Here is a 17631-nt window from a genome sequence, read left to right as displayed (position 1 = left end):
ATAAGATTTTCCAAGTAAGTTTACAAAAGTTAAATAAATTAAAAGTGGTTTACTAATAACTTATTTTATAAATATATTATATTATTCTTTTAACATGTGTATAAACTTAATTTAGTTCATCAAAAAATATTTTTTGTTTTCCAAATCGTCTCTTTCTCGATCTAAGTTAGGTGAAAGTAAAAAAATAAGTATGATAGATAATGACACAAAAGTTGATAGAGAATGATAAGATATGTCTTAATTTTAGTGTGTTTATGGTGGGATGAAGGTGTTTGATGGTTCTCTTGAGATGTAATACTAACTTTAGAGAAAGGTGCCTAGAAGAGACCACATGAAATGTTTTGGCATTGAGTTAAGAAAATAAGATACGGTTGTACAAACATTTTGACAACGTAACATTATAATTCTCAAAGTGGTTTTACAATGGAAGGGACACTTCTATTTATAAGAGAAGGTGTCTCCAAAATGTAAAAATACAAAACCCTAAAAATATTACCTTGATGCAAATCCGAAAAAAAATTCATCTTATTAAAAGAGGAGATGTCATGTGAGATGTCTTCCTAATGTGTCATGTAACCACTCCTACAGTGTTATGTGATCACTATTCTTGCAAAAGTTTTCCGACTATAACTATGACACATAACCACTTCTCCTAAGGTAGGATGCCTCCCTTTTTGCTTTGTCCACCAAATTAGGTTAAAACCTTAATCATCAAGATTAATCTTAATCTAGACACAAGTTGAGTAATCAAAAATCCTATACTACTTTACTCATGATATTATACCTAAAAAAAAATCTTACACTATTTCACCTTTAATATAATACTTAAATATTCTTAATCTATTATAGGAAAAAAACTTTGTTCATCTTTTATATATATATATATATATATATATATATATATATATATATATATATATATATATATATATATATATATATATAATTCTAACTATTTTTAAGTGTGTTTGGAACGTAACCCGCCATTATTTTATCTACTAAAAGCTTATATTTGTACTTTAAAGCTTTAATATTAAATTTTTTAAATGATTAGTTAAGATATTTATTAAGATAAAATTAAAATTCATAATGGGATAATAATGCTTATGAACATTATTTATAAAAAAATTAATAGTTTTAAAATCTGATTAGAATAACATAAGTTCATTTATTCAGTAATTATTAATTTCTTAAAATACCATTTATAACTACAAAAAAAATTTAGGAGATTAAAGCAAAGCTGTGTTGGGCATCCAGTATCTCTACCTACATCTCCTTAAAGGGCGCTTCTTCATGCACCTTCATAATTTATTCCTGCACATCTGTACATTTGAAAATTCTAACTTTACCCTCTTATAATTTTGAGTTTTGGAATATGGAAATGTCCCAGAATATAAATCCTGGATACAAAACTGTATTTTGCATTATAGATTTTGGAACACAAAAATAACATTTCAGAATATAAATTTTCTATTTCAAATTGTGTAACACTCAGTACAAAATAACAAAAAAAAAATGTTCCATATAAAATATTTAAAATATAAAATTTATATTTGGTATTATATGACTCAAAATATATTTTTATTTTATATTTTTGAATTACATAATTTATAATATAACATGTATATTTCAAATGTATATAATATGAAATACAAAAATAAAAAATGCATTATAGGTTGTGAAATGTCTATTTAGGAAGAAAATACACTCCAATGAGAAAATGGAGATGGAGAAAACATTGGTAGCGAAAACAATTTAAAAAGTTTTAAGATTATATAATTAATTAAAAAATAATAATTGTACAAATTGAAAACAAAAAATGTAAAAAAATTAAAAATAAAACTATGGAAGAGCCCTTCGTATTTTCTTCCTGCACCTCCATAAGGAGTTTAAAACATTTTTTGTCCTTTATCTTTCTTTTCCTCCATGCGCATCCCTCGTCACCATTCCAGGGCTTAACAAAAGATAACAAAAATCGAAATCGGAACTTACAAACATTTAAGAAATTAAAGAAAAAAATATGCAATTAAAAAAAAGATAACAGAAATAGTAAACTGAGCTTACAAACATTTACGAAACTAAAGAAAAATATATGCAATTAAAAAAAAAAAGACCCAAAAATATTAATCGGGATTCGCATAAAACCATAAAATACGAAATTGTACGATTTTTTTTTTAAATATCATATGTTGATTGAGTTTACAACATTAGATCCAAAAACATAATTATACCAGTTTCTAAAATTTTCAGTTTAAATTTCCATGCTTTTTAAACTAGTTAAATTGCTTGACACTTCAATAAACTACAAAAGTGATTTGTTTGCCTAACAATAAACCTACTTCCTTAAAAAATACATTAAACTTGCTTCATGTTAAATGTTACAAAGCAAAATTTGTTCGGCCCCATAAATGGCAAAACAATAATAATAAAAAAGGCTGCTAAACCAAATGAAAACAAAAAATATATATATAATGGAAAGTGCATCATATACACAAAAATTGGAAAAAACAATCATAATTTACCATATTTCTTAGCAATGAGAAGGTAGACCTAAAGTTCCATAAAGAAAAGCTAATACTTTTTGTTCTAGGCCCTTTTTGAAAGGAGCATTATTGACAACTGTGAGGGAAAGACATTAATATAATGAAGAATGTTTGATACTTTTTCTTATCTTACTAATAAAATCCCAGGCAACATGTGGGACGGTAGCATTGAACTTAGCAAACATGAAGTGAAAGGGTCTTTTTACTTATTTGGGAAGAGCATGATGCCAGTCTCAGCAACAGCCATTTTACACAAGCCAAACTTTTAATCAAGCCTACGAGGAAGGGAATCACCAAGAATAGTGCCGTTAATTGAAACAACAATCTCATCTTCTAAGCTTTTCTCTATTCGTTTTTTATACTATTTATCTATCACCTGAAGTGTTTTAGCAAGTCCACGAAGACGATCTTTTAATAACCGGTTTCATTTGTTTGTCTTCTTCAAGGGAAATCATCCCCAAGTGAGACGGGTCCTCCAGCATCATCTTTGCCACCAGATAACCTGCGATAGACCATGTTTGGTATTTTCTTGCCTGTTTCCCAATATATCTTCCAAGTTTACCGTCGTAATATTCAGGCCACCCATCCTTCAGTAAACGACTCTCTGCAAGCTCAATTGCACGTCTTGCTATCTGCGGTCTCCCCGTTTTGATGCAAGCAGCTGTTACTAACCACAGGAGCACTGCACTCGAGCCACAGACATAGCAAAGTAAATAGTCAAAAAAAAAAAAAGAATACCTCAATCAAGTTTATAACAACTTATTTCTAAAAAAAAAAACAATTAAGAATATGATCAATCTTTAGAAAAAAATATCTAAAAGAACATATTTCAGAAGCTATTAAGAATGATTTCTTCGGAAAAATAGTGTAGTTACATTACTTCTTATCTTCTTTTTTTATTTTAACTAAAAAAATTGCTTTTCATGAAATCCCTACAAAAATAAATCAACTTCTATGCATCATTAAATCTCTCTTTTTCAAAAGCTCAAATTAATGAGCACCAACACATTTGTAAAGTTACCATGATTCAAACAAAAGAGTGTTCCACACATCCTGCTTTTCTGTTGTTAGTGACAGACATATTATCATCGTAACTGAATATGGCAACACAAAGACACAAAAGGTGCATGTATATCAGTTTGAAAATATATCTCCTAAGCTCTGAGAGTATAGATTTTTGAAACCCATGGTACTTGTGGCAAAATCTTAGTCGATGCCTAAGGACACCTAGTGAGGTTACCCAATTAATTGGCATGTATGTCAGAAGTATAACCGCTACCAAACCCCATGTTAAATGCATTATGAAGTTTGAATAAATAAGAAGAAAACAAGAACCTGGCCAAGATCCTCCGTTATGGTAACTCCATCTGGTATTTTTGGGATCACAGCCAGTAACAATTCGCCATTCGTGGCTCTCTATTGCTGGATAAGATATTTTTAAGGGCATTTCTCCAACTAACTCATCCCAACGAGCTTCAATAAGATCCATGATAGCCATTGATTGCTCTGGAGTTGCCAGAGAAGATAAAATTGCAACACAATTGCCTAAAGCAAACCATCGAAAATCCATCCTAGCTGGACTGACATTTCCTATAAAGTAGCCCCCACGAGTTGGCATAAACTCAAATACCCAATCTGGGATGGAATCAGGAATAACATTAAACTTATTTACTGCAGTATGTGAGTACTCTTCAGTCTTATACCGATAAATGTCATTTAGTTGTTGGAAGTCAAGCCAAAAGTAACTTCTCATGTGATAACTTAGTGCGTGCAATCGTTTCACAATACGCTCTACACATTCTTTCCCTTCGGCATCATCCTGTTTCAGCATTGACAAAGCAGATCTCAATGCCATAAAGAAAAGTGCCTGTATCTCTATAGGATAACCATAAATACCCTGCAAGAAAAGAGAAAGGAAGAACAAGAAACAATGAATACAGAATGATAGTTCTTCAAAATCAACCAAATACGAATGAATCTTAACTAAAGGGAATTGAAAGTAAACTACAGAAAAAATTGAACAATTTAAATGTGATAACCTATCAGTGTAAAAACAAATTTGTCAGTGTAAGAATTCAACACTACCCATCTATACCATTCTTATACAAGCAGGATAAGAGAAGCAACATTAGTTATCTTAACATAATGAGAAACAACCACAAAATATGTCTTACCATTCTTCGGTCAACCATGCAGCATCCATCAGCACAGAGCAGAGTTGGAAATGTATCAAACCCCTCTGACAAGCATAGAGTCAATATAAGTTTCATTCCCTTTTGACAAGATGATGATTCAGCCAGAGATAGATCTCCCGTGGACTTTGTGTAAGCACGAAGCAAAATGATCCACCAGAATCCAGAGTCAACTGGAGCAACTCTTCCAATTGCACTCTCACCAAAATCTGCAATAAGCGTATCTGTTTTCCTAATGGGATCATGGAGGACTTTGAAACTAGCTGGCATCACACCTTCCCCAAGCTTAAATCGATCTACCCTTTTTTCCCACCCCTGAAGATGTAGTGTCTTCAACAAGAAGTTCTTAACTATATCTGGTTCACCATTCATCAAAAAGGCCAGGGCACTGGGCACAAAATCTCGAACAAAAACCTATAAAAAGAATATTTAATTAATAAATATCCATTCTTAGATGATTATCATCAGTGTGACAATAACAATTGCTTTTAGGATTATGGGGAGAGGGTAACTATTAACACAAAAACCTCAGATTCTTCTCTTAATCAATAACCATTCAAAGGAAAAAAGAATTGGTTTGCATGTTTAGACTAATAAGGCCAAAAAAAAGTAACTATAAGTCTAATTACTAAAACTAAATGACACCTCTAGGAACATTAAATTACGGCTGTCGAGAACTAGGTGTCCAAACTGTGTGCAACTACAAGATTTATCAAGTCAGTTTGGTCCTTTGCTAAGCAAGATTATTCATTAACATTCATCGAAGCATTGTCATTACCAAAATGTAGGGCTAGGGTGCATGTTAAACAAATGAATTGTCTGGCACAAACAAACATTCAACATCAACAACATTCATTTCTGTAAATTTTAAGGAATGTCGGGACTTCCAAAATATTTTCAACTTAAAAGTTAAGTGGAAATACAATAGAGCATCTGTTTTGTATGTTGCAGTACTATTAAATTCATTCCATTCAAGCTTTTTGATAAATATAGCCCAAACATATGGTATCATGTTTCGTTATCATAGACCAGATGTCTCACAAATTTTGCGGTAACCACAAAATTATTTGATGTTTCAAGTTCATATTGCCTCTGAAAACTTGTAAATAGTAAAAAGGGCTTTTGGTAGTTTGAAATTAAATGCATTGCACGCAAATGTGCTGGAGTATTTCTATTTTCAAATCAAAGTAATAAAGAAGTATGTTAATGACAACTTAATTCATAACAAATGAGTTTCCATAGCTTGAACATTTAAAAAAGATCAGTACACACCCCTAAGAACGGAATATGACATTTCCATATTGTTTGAGGAATTCACCTGGTCATAGTTTAGAACTTCCTCTGATTGATGATCAACAGCTGCAATTGTGCCAACCGGTTGACCTCTGAAATAGACTAGAGATTTTCTCAGGGATTCCCAGGCATCAGCAACCATGGGATGGGGCTCAAATGAATTCCGCGTAGATGAAGCAGGTGTGTTAAAGCCAGATCTTCCCCCAGGCGAATAAGTGTCATAATTTTCCAAGCCAGCTCTCGCAAGACCAATGGACAGTTCACTGAGTGACCTCTCATCAAATGATCTCTGTCTCTCAATATTTAATCTTGGTTTGTCAAGCAGACGTGAGAGATCAAAGTCATCCATCTCGGATATGGAGCAGTGAGAGCTGATTTTCCTCATTCCCAAATGGCCGTCCATTTTCTCAACTTCTCTAATAACCCAACGAATGTATCAGAAACGGATACCACTACAACCAGAAAAACAAATATGTTCTAAGGTAAAGGAAAAAACCGAACCAAGATATTCCTACAACCAAATCAGAAAAAAACCAAGTGTATATATAAAAAACACATGGCGAATGACGAAATCAGAACCACAAAGCACGTTCACAAGTCACAATCAAAATAATCATTTTGATTAAAACTATAACATAATCAACCCTCGGTAAAGATTAAAATCCAGAAATAGGAAGAGAACCAGAAAATAAATTTTAAAAAATATCTCAGTACAAATTCAGCAGCACGAAAAATCACCTTCACCTCCACCAATTGCATCATCAATTTCGAAAAGCCGAACACATTTACGAAAAGACAAGTGGCGCATTAAAGAAATATAAGTAACAGATCAAGATCCTGGGAATAAAAAACGGAGGAATCACCATTATTAAACGATTTAAACAAGACAGTAAACCCAAAAAATAAATCAGGCACGAGAGATAAATTCAGAAGGTGCGACTTAGAAATGAGAGGAATTCGTGGTTGCACAGAAAAAAGAGACAGATCTGAGAGAAAGAAATGGATATCAACGACGTTGAGATGTGAAGCAAAGAGAAAACCTGAGGCAGAGGGAACGGCGCCGCGAAGAGATATTGCCCGGCAGAAACGACGGTTACTGGCCGGCGGCTTCGCCGGAAAACGGTGATAGAAGAGAATGGTGAAGAAGAGAGAGAAAGGAAAACATGAGACGTAGGTGGAAAGGCGGTATTTATAGAGGGGGACGAACGGTAGAAAGCGAGTCCCGGAGTAAGGGGAAGCAACGGACCGTACCGTCCTACCCCGTTTTTCTTTTCCCTTTTTAATTATTTTTTATTCCTAATAATTTGATTCCGTGATAGAGCGTTACCGGAAGCAGCCGGTGGTAGGGCGAAGGGTTTTAGAAGGAGTGTCCACGTGGCTGAAACGATGCCGTTTGTCGCGTTGAGATCTCTCCCACTCCTTCCCTTCTCTTTCCTCTGTCCGTGAATTCAAAATTGGAAATGGGAAGATTGAGTTGAATCTTATGGTAGCATGTGTATTTATATTTTCTTATGGCTTATTATTTTATTATTTTGGAATTTATTAATTGGGTAGGTAGTTGGATTTGGGGATATTTTTCTCTCTCCCGAGATAGCTACATTTCAACTTCAATTTCTCTTTTCCTTCTTCTAAAATAAATAAATGAGGAAACAAATTGACTTTGATATGGGAATTCGGATGTTAAGGTGTGATGGTGTGCATCATGATGCTGAAACAATATTCAAAACAAGTTTACACGAGGTTATATTAAGTTAATTAAATCAAATATATAATTGAGGCTGATTATTAATTAATAATTTTATTTAATCCTACGCGAAATTATATTTCTCTCCTTCTGTCATGTAAATGAAAAGAACTAATATTTTAACATATGCATACTTATATAAGTAATTTTAAAAATATTTAAGTTAATTTATACAAATTTGAAATGAATAAACCTATTTAATACATGAATTGTATTTCAAATTTAGGTTTAAAAATTTATACTGTGATGTGGGGTTACTTTTAATTATTATTCATTTTTTTATAAATACTAATAATTAAAAAAGATAAAGAGATAACACATTTAAGAATTTTTATTAAGGAAATTTTTAAAAGCCCCATCGAAAATTAATTCGAAAAATTCAAACATCAAGAATTATTTTTCATATGAAATAAATGTTATTGTTAAATAGTACTCCCTCTAATTACCACTATATAACATATTTTTCAGTTTTAAAGAAGTATTTATTTGTCTTTATATGTTTATTAAATATATGATTATTTGTGTTGCAATTAAATAATGATAAAGGAATTTAAAAATCAATATAAAAGTGAAAAATTTGGAAAATATCAAATGGATTAATTATTTTTCTTAATCTATATAATTTTTTAAGCAAGTTATTAGATCTGGATTTAAGTGAAATAAGTCAAATAATATATTTGTATATTCTTATTACACATCGGTTTATCCTAAAGGAATGATCAACATAATGAAATATACAAGATTAGAGAGATAAAATAAAATATTTTCAAAAGAATAATATTTTTAACAAAACCAAAGATATGTCTATACATCATTGCACACACAATTCCTTATTTGCCGAAATTAGTATTATCAAAACGAGTTACGGTCTATTTCATAATAGGTTGGTCACTCATTGAACCAATTCAACTAATTCACTTATTAGCAAATTGAAAAAGTTTGAATCTGATGAGACCTACCACATGTTACTACATTAAATGGGTTGATTCACTTATTCACTTAATTACAAGTTATTAACAATTTTTTCTAATTCAAATTTAAATAAATTTTAGTCTAAAATGATAATAATTTCGTGACAATTCAAAGTAGAAAAAAATACAATATAATTCAAAATCATCTTAAACTACAAATACAATAAAAAAACAAGCATAAAAAACAAAACAAATAAGTATCTAACATTAATCATTTTTTATTTCACTTATCAATATTAGAGTCTTGAATGGATAAATCCACAATATTTTACTTTCTTGAAGTATACTTTTTATCCCAAATACAATCCAATAAAAAAAAGTGTTGACTAATAATATTAAAACACAAAGTAATAATTAGGTGGGTTGGTGAGTCAACCGACTCGTCATGAGCTTAACTTGGATGAATCGAGTTCTTAGTAAATCAGGCTCAAAATTGACTTATATTGAAATTTCATATTTTTTTTTCATCCAATCTAATCCGAATTCGTAGTGGTCCGGATTGACTCACGCGTTCCAACTTATTTTTATCATGATCGAATTACACAAATGTATAACAAGAATTTCTTTCAAAACATAAACTATTCAAATTTTGTTGGAACTATACTTTGCCACATGCAAATACTAGGCAGCAACATTTCATCTACTTTTTCTTACTCTGGTTTGGTATCAACTTATGTCCTTCATTCATGGGTCTCATTTTTTTCTCAATTTCTTCTTTCTTTGTTTTTCTCCTCCCGTCTTATCCCAAACTGCACACTTTTGTTCGTATTTAGTTTTTTGCGCCACAGTATGTTGCTATTCTTTTGCATGGTTGTGTTATTATTGTGGTGTTACTTACATTTTTGTTCAAATATATTTTCAAATTTATATTCCTCTCTTCCCCTATTTTAACGTGTTTGAAATTTTTTTGTATGAAAATATTATTTTATTATCTGAATTGTTATTCATTATTTAGATTATTTATTGTTTGATAATGTTGTTTAGTATATTTTTTTTTATAATTAGTTTATTGTATGTAGAAATTTAATTTGTTTGATGTTAGAGAGTAAGTTGGTGTAGTCTTTGCTCTAATATATTAATTAATTAGGGAGCAGAAAAAAAATGAAACAAAAAATTAAAAAGATAAGAGATTACAATTATTTAAAAAATGATAACTTATAACTAAATTACGATTATTTCAATAATTATAGTTTATAGATGACTTTTAGACTACACTTATAATTGTCTAAAAAACTTATTTTTTTTTATTGTGATTTAATATACCACAATTTTATAACTGTTGAATATGCCCGAAAATAATTGTAGTTTATGAACTTTGTTACACTAGTGGATATATGATATATTCAATAAATTAAAATATTCTTTTAATTAATAAGCTTATAAATGTTCAATTATTATGAGAGAATAATGTAATAGGCCTTTAACAATTATAGTAAATGTTTGAGTGTATAAACCGAGAATATGCCATATCTCAACTGAATAATAAGAGCAAAGCCAAATTCTCTGGTTGACATATCCAAGATGTTGGAGGCAAAAATTAGAATCTGGTTGGTGAAGATTCACATAGGAATACAATCATTACTCACACTCTTAAACCTACCTTCAACAATCTTTCTCCAACATTTTCATATCTATATTAATATTTAAAGATATATATAATTTTTCGTAACTATTTCTTTTAAGATTTTATCTTCGTCCTTTCTTTTAATAATTATTTGAGTCATAAAAACTTTGAAAGTCAATTGCTATAAATATAATAATAATAATAATAATAATAATAATAATAATAATAATAATAATAATAATAATGTCTTTTCCGTCACTCATTTTGACGAATTACATTTTAACATTTAATAAACAAAACATTATAATCATGATAGTCACGTTTACAGTTGTGAAAATGGGTCACAATCCACGGGACAATCCAGCTCGAAAAATGAACTTTTTTTATGCGAGTTAGATTTCAACTCGGTTCATTTAAACCCGGTTCATGCGGGTTAAACCCGTGGTAGGTCGGGTTGGCCACCAACTCACCTGTCTAATTTTATTTTATTAAAATTTAATTTTAATTTTATAAAAAAATATTTATCATTATTTTTTGCTTGAAAAAATTATTTAAATTATTTATTTTCAAAATTAATTAAACACCATGTTGGGAGTGAAATTTGTTTAGATTTGAATTATAAAAAGTTTGTAAATTTTTTTTATTTTAAAAAAATTGTAATTTAGTGGGCCAGTGAGCCAACCCATTTATCCACAAACCAGTGGTGGGTCAGACCGGGTTCGAATTTTTCTGGCTCGCTAATAAATGAGTCGGGTTGGGTTGACTCACTAAGTGACCAACCCGTGGTGGGCCAGGTCGAGTAATCCGTTTTGACAGCTGTAATCACATTCCATGCACTAATAATTTTTTAATATAATGTATAATAAGTTTTAATGTCTACTTCTTATAACCTTCACTTCACTGTATATATATACTTTACTTTACACCATTTGCAATGTTCTATTTTATTCTTAATTTAAAATTTGAAGTGATTTTATTTTTCATTTTTATTGAATGTTGGAAGTGTCACACCGACTAAAAATAAGACAAAATTATAATATATAAGTAGGGTGCAAACCTCACCTTACAAACTGGTTTTGTGGGGTTGAGTTAGACTTAAAGTTCACTTCTAACATGATATCAGAACCATGATTAAAACCTATCTTAGCAATGTTTCTTGTTTCTTGAGTATTTCTATTTCACTCGCTATCAGACCGTCGATTTTGTGAGATTGAGTTAGGTAAAATAAAACATTCAAAGTCATTCAAATTTAACATTTTCAAATTTATTGAAGTTATAAAATGTTCTATCGAAACACAAAAATGAAGATAAATGTGGGGACAAATTCTTAACAAATATGTATATATAGAGACATGAAAATATTGTCTTTGAACCATTGATTATGTAATTTGTCCATAAGCATATTGTAAGTCAAGAATGAAAATCATAAGCAAGTTATTTCAATTCAAATCATGTAAATAAGTCATAAAATAAAATGATGAAAATTTGTACTTTTTTTTACTATGATTGAAAAGGACAATTAGATAGATGAGTTGATAAGACGTGTTTCGTATATATTGAAGGGTACTTAATTATCTAAATCATTCGCGTGATTGTCTTACGTATGGTTTCTGAGTGACTAAAGTATTGTTTTATTCTTCCAGGCACATTATTATTAATATAAAAAATATAAAAAATGTAATTGCTAGTGCATATCGCGAATCTTTTGAGTACGTAAACAAGATCTTTTTATTTTTTTACCACGTTTTCCATCTGCTGCTAATCTATTGTTTCATAAAAGACAATTATTTTTTATTTTGTGTGTATATTTAATCTTTGTGAGACACAAGTTTCTTGTTAATGTATTAATTTAATATTGTTATGTGTAAGATGGATTTATGTGTAATATTTACTACTTTGGTTATGTCTAATTCAATAGAGTAGAGAGTCTTTAAATTAATCTTAAAACTTTGGGATGATTTAACTCCAAATTTATTTACACGAATATGACCATACACAATAAAAAATAATGTTTACTACTTTTTATTTTCAAGTGATTATAAATGATGATTATTGATCTTTAAATTTGTCAAAAATACTGAAAAAACGAGAAAAAGGTTAAGATGAAACTATCCTAAATATATCTTGCTGAAACTTATTAGACAAGTATTTATTTTATATGTTATATATAAAATTTATTATTACAGTTAGGTGAATTATTTTACCTAATAAAGTTTCAGAGTTAATTTATTAAAAATATCTTTAAATTATTTTATTCTTTTGTTTTCATCAATTTTTTATTTAATTTATTAATTATACAATCAATAAGACAAAAATGTTTTATCAAGACAATATTTTTTTCATTTATTAATTATACTAATTTCATAACTTATTTTAAAGTATTATTATTTATAAAACAAATAAATAAATTATAAATTACTTTTCCATTTTAAAATGATATGAAAATAAAATAAAAAAGACACACAAATATATATATATATATATATATATATATATATATATATATATATTAAGATTTTTTTATGAAGAAAAACACAAACATATACTTGGAAAATTTCTTTTCAAATAATTTAAAATTTAAAATTAATCGCAAAATTAATTACGAGTTTAAAATTTAGATTAGGAAGTAGCTGGTGTTTTTATATTTTTTTTCTCAAAAAAAAAATGGTTATAATATTTTTTTTACATTAAATTTCATTGTGTGAAAATTTATTGTGAATACTTTTTTACAAATTTTTTGAAAATACTCATGTCCCCACACACACAAGTACACACTCACACGCATGTCTTTGTCTAAAACTAATAAAAATACACTATATTTGTCAAGAATGATTTTCTTATTCAAGGAAATTTCCATAATATCTTGGAATAAAATTTTTATGAAACAATTTTAATTTATGCATAAATTAAAGTAAATATATATATATATATATATATATATATATATATATATATAAATATTTTAATTTTTATTTATAAACTAATATTCTTTTTTAAATTTTCGTCTGAATGTAAGTAAAAAAACTTGTTTAAACCTACTTCTAAAATAAGGATGACTATTTCCTTTATTTCTCTAATTTTGTTTATTTTTTATTTACCTTTTCATTATTATGGGTTAATTGACGTATGATGTCTTCTTGATATATTTAACCGTTACAAAAGACTTGAATTACAATAACTTAATCCACTTGAATTTCTGTTTTTTTTTTTTAAATATTAATATCATTATCATGAGAATTATTAATTATCATTACTGCTCCTTTTATATATATAATGCGTTAATTGAAGTGAGACACCTAATTAACTTAATATATCAAATTGAGACATTTGAATAATATCAAATTGTGGCTCTTAATTTCTTTTCTTGACGACAATACTATTTATTATCATAACTAATAATAATCATTTTATTAAAATTAATCATCGAGAAAAGATTAACTGAAGTATCACGACTTATTAATTCAATAATTAATTAGAGACAAAACTGTCTCTACTTGATGATCTTAATTTCTTTTTTAAGTCAATTTAGTATTGTTTATCTTAAAATAGAACAAAATTAATTTAGGTATGATACTTTATTATGCAACATTTTAATGAGTCAAGCATAAGTCATAAAAGTTGACATCATTCTAGTATATTTCTGAATTCGAGTTTTTCTGCTTTAGCATAAACAATAATAAAAATAAAAATTAAATAAATTATTCCACACGCAAACAACAGGCAAAAAGCTGTTTCTTAGTGATTGTTTCCACGTAGCACTTTCCGAGTAATGAATCTATAATTTACTTTATATATATATAAATATTTTAGGATAATGATATTTTGAAAATAATTTTTTGATAATATTTTAATCTAATTTACGTGTCATTTTATAATTGGTTCAAAATTATTCCATAGTCAATAATAATAATAATTATAAACATTAATATGGACCAATTATAAAATGACACGTAGATAATGTTAAAATGTTGTTAAAAAAATGTTGTCAAAGTATCATTATCTAATATTTTAACACTAAATGGTTTGAGTAGTATTCGTCTTATTACAAATTTTTTTTTCTATGATTATGATTATTTATGTGATAATTATTATTTGAAGCCGCTAATCAATTTTGGGTAGCAAATTATAAATGCTACAACATTATTGACTTGAAAATGAAGCAGCCACATGTGTGTTAACTTTGACTAATTAAAAAAATTGCATGGAGAGAGATTCGTGGACCACTATGCCTCGAACTTTTACATTTATCTATTGCTGCTGCCGATCAATCAATGGAATAGTGTTGCAGAAGATGTCTCTGAAATCTCTGATATATAAAACTTTTGGTCCTAAAAAACCTCAAAATGTATGCTTCCAAAACACTAAATAGAAAACAGCTAATAAACATTTGGTGGCTTCTTGTTAAGCTAAGGTGTCACCAATTTTTCTATTACAAATTGCTGCCGATGAATTAATTAATGAAAAAGTTATGCAGAAATTGTCTCTAAAACTTTACATATAAGTTTAGTGCCATGAAACACTCGAAAGGTATCATCCATTCCCAAGAAAAAAAGTAGGTAGAAAACATTTGTGGCTTTGCAATAAGTTAAGGGTGGCACCTAATATTCACATCAAACAAGCAATATGTCGATAGAATGTGTTTAACCAAGTACATATATTCATTGAACATCAATAAATAGATGTATTTGAGATACTTTTATCTCCTTTTTTGGCTTCTTTGTTAGCATCAATCATATCGCGATTGGAATAAAAAAGAATAGGACAGAAAATGCAAATAAGTGTTTGAGTTTACCTGAATTAAATCCAAAAGATAATATTAAAAAAAACATTAATATTAAAGTTTTAAATCGAATATAGTGTCATAATTTTTTATAGGAGTAATTTATATTATAAATGTATAAATCTTTTTGGTTAAAATCATCGTTTATCATAGTATCACGCAATAACACGAAATCTTAAAATAAATAAAATGCTTTAAATTTAAGGGTCTCTTAAAATTCATAAGTAAAATGAAAAAATTTATATTTAGAAATTTAAATATTAGTATAAGTCTTACATTAAGTAGAGCATAAAAATATAACTCATAAATTTATTATCTTAAAGTTAAGTTACACTGGTACAAAAATATTGTATAACGTCATTGTTTTTTTTAATCAAATTGATATCCGATTTTTTTAATATTCGACGTTAAACAATTTTTGTTAATTGTAATCATTTTTTACAACTCGAGACCTAAAAAGCAAAAATAACAAATTTCAGTTTTTGGTATTTTATAAAGCATAACTATGAACGTGTAGTATAGTATCAACAACAAACAACAGACAAGATCAATCAAACAACAAGAACAACAACAAACAAGTTCAACCAAATAACAACATCTAACAAGTTTAACAAAAAAAATAACAAAAAAGTTTAACAAAAAAGTTCTTTAAAACGAAAATGAAAACGAAAACTAACCTTCAAATAATACATCGAAGCCCTTACAAAATTCGACATATTATTTGTTGTTTAAAAGGAAAAAAAAGAATTAAAAAGGGTGACTCTTTGGGTTCTGACTGACAAATATTACGTTGAACCCCTACAGAATTCGACGTACTATTGGTGGTTTAAAAGAAAGAAGAAAGAGAATGACGCGCTACTTTAAATAATTATCATCATAGAACGTCGAATTGAATGAGGCATCGAAGTTCTACAATTACATTTATTTATAAAAATGTCACCGGTCATTTTTAACGTTGGTTATTCAGTGATTGGACATTGAATGCATGACGTTATACGCTATTTTTTCACTAGTGTTAGAGGTTATGTCAATCATTTATATGAGTTGAGTTCATATATTATTATTGTTGTCTCTTGTAATGAATCATTCTTGAAAGATCTATCAATGGTATGAAAGTTATATGATTAATTATGGTTACTGACTCAAACAAGTTCTTGTATCGAAAGTTTTGCTAATAAAAGTCAAACAAACATGTCTCATTATGATAAAGGACAATACAAAAGTATGGAAATATATTGTTAGTTGAAAGGATTTACTAATAGGAAAAGACTCACTTGAAAAAATTTGTTGAAATTATTGAAAATATAAGTATAAGTCCAAATCTCATGCTTAGTAAAAATAATAAAGTTGAGTACACTACAATAATGAAGACTTATAAATTTATTATAATAAAGTTTTTAGTTCGAGTGGTTTCAGTTTATTATGTGTGAATTGAATTCATATCTTATTACTATTATATCTCTAGAGCATTTTCTTTGAAAATCTTATTACTTGTAACAATGTGAAAAAGTGGTAAAACATACCTAAGTCCTTTTGCTTTTTCCATCTCAAAAGCTATTATGCAAAAGAAAAACAATACTCACATGACTTACTACAACAAAATAGATTAAATGGAGACGGAAGACCAAAAAATTTATTAACACATCACACCGTCTATATTCCTTAACAATTAACCCAGGAATAAAAAATAAGAGAGCACAACAAAAGTAGTAAAAGTCGTAACTAACAACTAATTGAACCTCGACTCAAAAAGAAAAGTCAATGTTTTATCTAAATATCAACTATAAAAGACTCTAACATATGAAATAAACTGTTTTTATCATATCTATTAGTCTTACATCATTTAAGAGTCGAGATCTAAGACAATTTATATACTTTTTTATTCTTTTACTTTTTAAGATGTTTTTTAAAGATAAAACTGTGACAAAACTACAATCTTTAAAACTGATAATACCTCGAATACACAATTATTAATCCTAACAAAAATTAATACTAAATTGAATATAAACATTATATTTTGAAAACTTTTATATTTTTTTTATCTCACTTGTTTCTGTTTTATGTAAGTCATTATTCAAATGCCGTATTCAAATATATATTCTTAAAAGAGTTGGTAAGTAACTCAAAAATATAAATATTTGATTAGCCTTAAATTATCAAGCCATATTTAAGATATCTCAAACCATTTCCTGTTTAAAATCTTAAAATATTAACTTTGTGAGCATAACTTTTTATATATAAATTATTTTTTCATCACAAATTTAAAAGAAAATAAATGGAAATTGTGATATAATGATAACGTAATATGTTATATTATATTTTTACAGGTTATGTTTGTGAAAAGAAAAGATGCATAATGCATTAGGAGACTTCCATACTGTGAATGTTGTTAATTTTCTAATTTCTTTTTCTTTGTTTGGTTGTTTAAAACCTTTTCTTTACATAAAATATAAATAAATAATTACTAATATATAAAAATTAATACTTTTAAAGAAACATAGTTTCAAAATTATATTTTTCTTAGTATTTTTTAAAAGAATTCGT

General features: G+C 28.1%; 1 protein-coding gene across 6 annotated transcripts; it reads right to left on the bottom strand.

Moving 5' to 3' along the window:
• Positions 1-2622: 2622 nt before the first annotated feature.
• LOC108326235 (probable alkaline/neutral invertase D) lies at positions 2623-7504 on the bottom strand. 6 transcript variants are annotated; one of them, XM_017559608.2, is made up of 6 exons: positions 7069-7494; positions 6767-6865; positions 6054-6480; positions 4718-5149; positions 3879-4440; positions 2623-3225 (listed from the first exon to the last, which is right to left on the bottom strand). In XM_017559608.2, the coding sequence occupies exons 3-6, from the start codon at positions 6429-6431 to the stop codon at positions 2930-2932; spliced, it is 1668 nt and encodes a 555-aa protein (XP_017415097.1). In that variant the 5' UTR covers positions 6432-6480; positions 6767-6865; positions 7069-7494; the 3' UTR covers positions 2623-2929. The 6 variants fall into 6 exon arrangements, with proteins under 6 accessions (XP_017415097.1, XP_017415101.1, XP_017415098.1 ...); XM_017559612.2 differs by having other exon boundaries at positions 6054-6444; positions 7069-7349; XM_017559609.2 differs by lacking the exon at positions 6767-6865 and having other exon boundaries at positions 7356-7504.
• Between the last annotated feature and the right edge of the window lie 10127 nt (positions 7505-17631).

Source organism: Vigna angularis, chromosome 3 (genome assembly GCF_016808095.1).
Source record: "Vigna angularis cultivar LongXiaoDou No.4 chromosome 3, ASM1680809v1, whole genome shotgun sequence".
Classification (NCBI taxonomy): Eukaryota; Viridiplantae; Streptophyta; class Magnoliopsida; order Fabales; family Fabaceae; genus Vigna; species Vigna angularis.
The sequence above is the reverse complement of the archived record's forward strand: the minus strand, read 5'-3'. Positions and strand labels throughout refer to the sequence as shown.

Coding starts and splice junctions, on each gene's coding strand:
- LOC108326235 (XM_017559609.2), bottom strand. CDS start 6,431: ATGGACGGCCATTTGGGAATGAGGAAAATCAGCTCTCACTGCTCCATA. Junction 5,150..6,053: donor AAGTTCTAAACTATGACCAG/GTGAATTCCTCA, acceptor TTCTTTTTATAG/GTTTTTGTTCGAGATTTTGT. Junction 4,441..4,717: donor GCATGGTTGACCGAAGAATG/GTAAGACATATT, acceptor CTTTTCTTGCAG/GGTATTTATGGTTATCCTAT.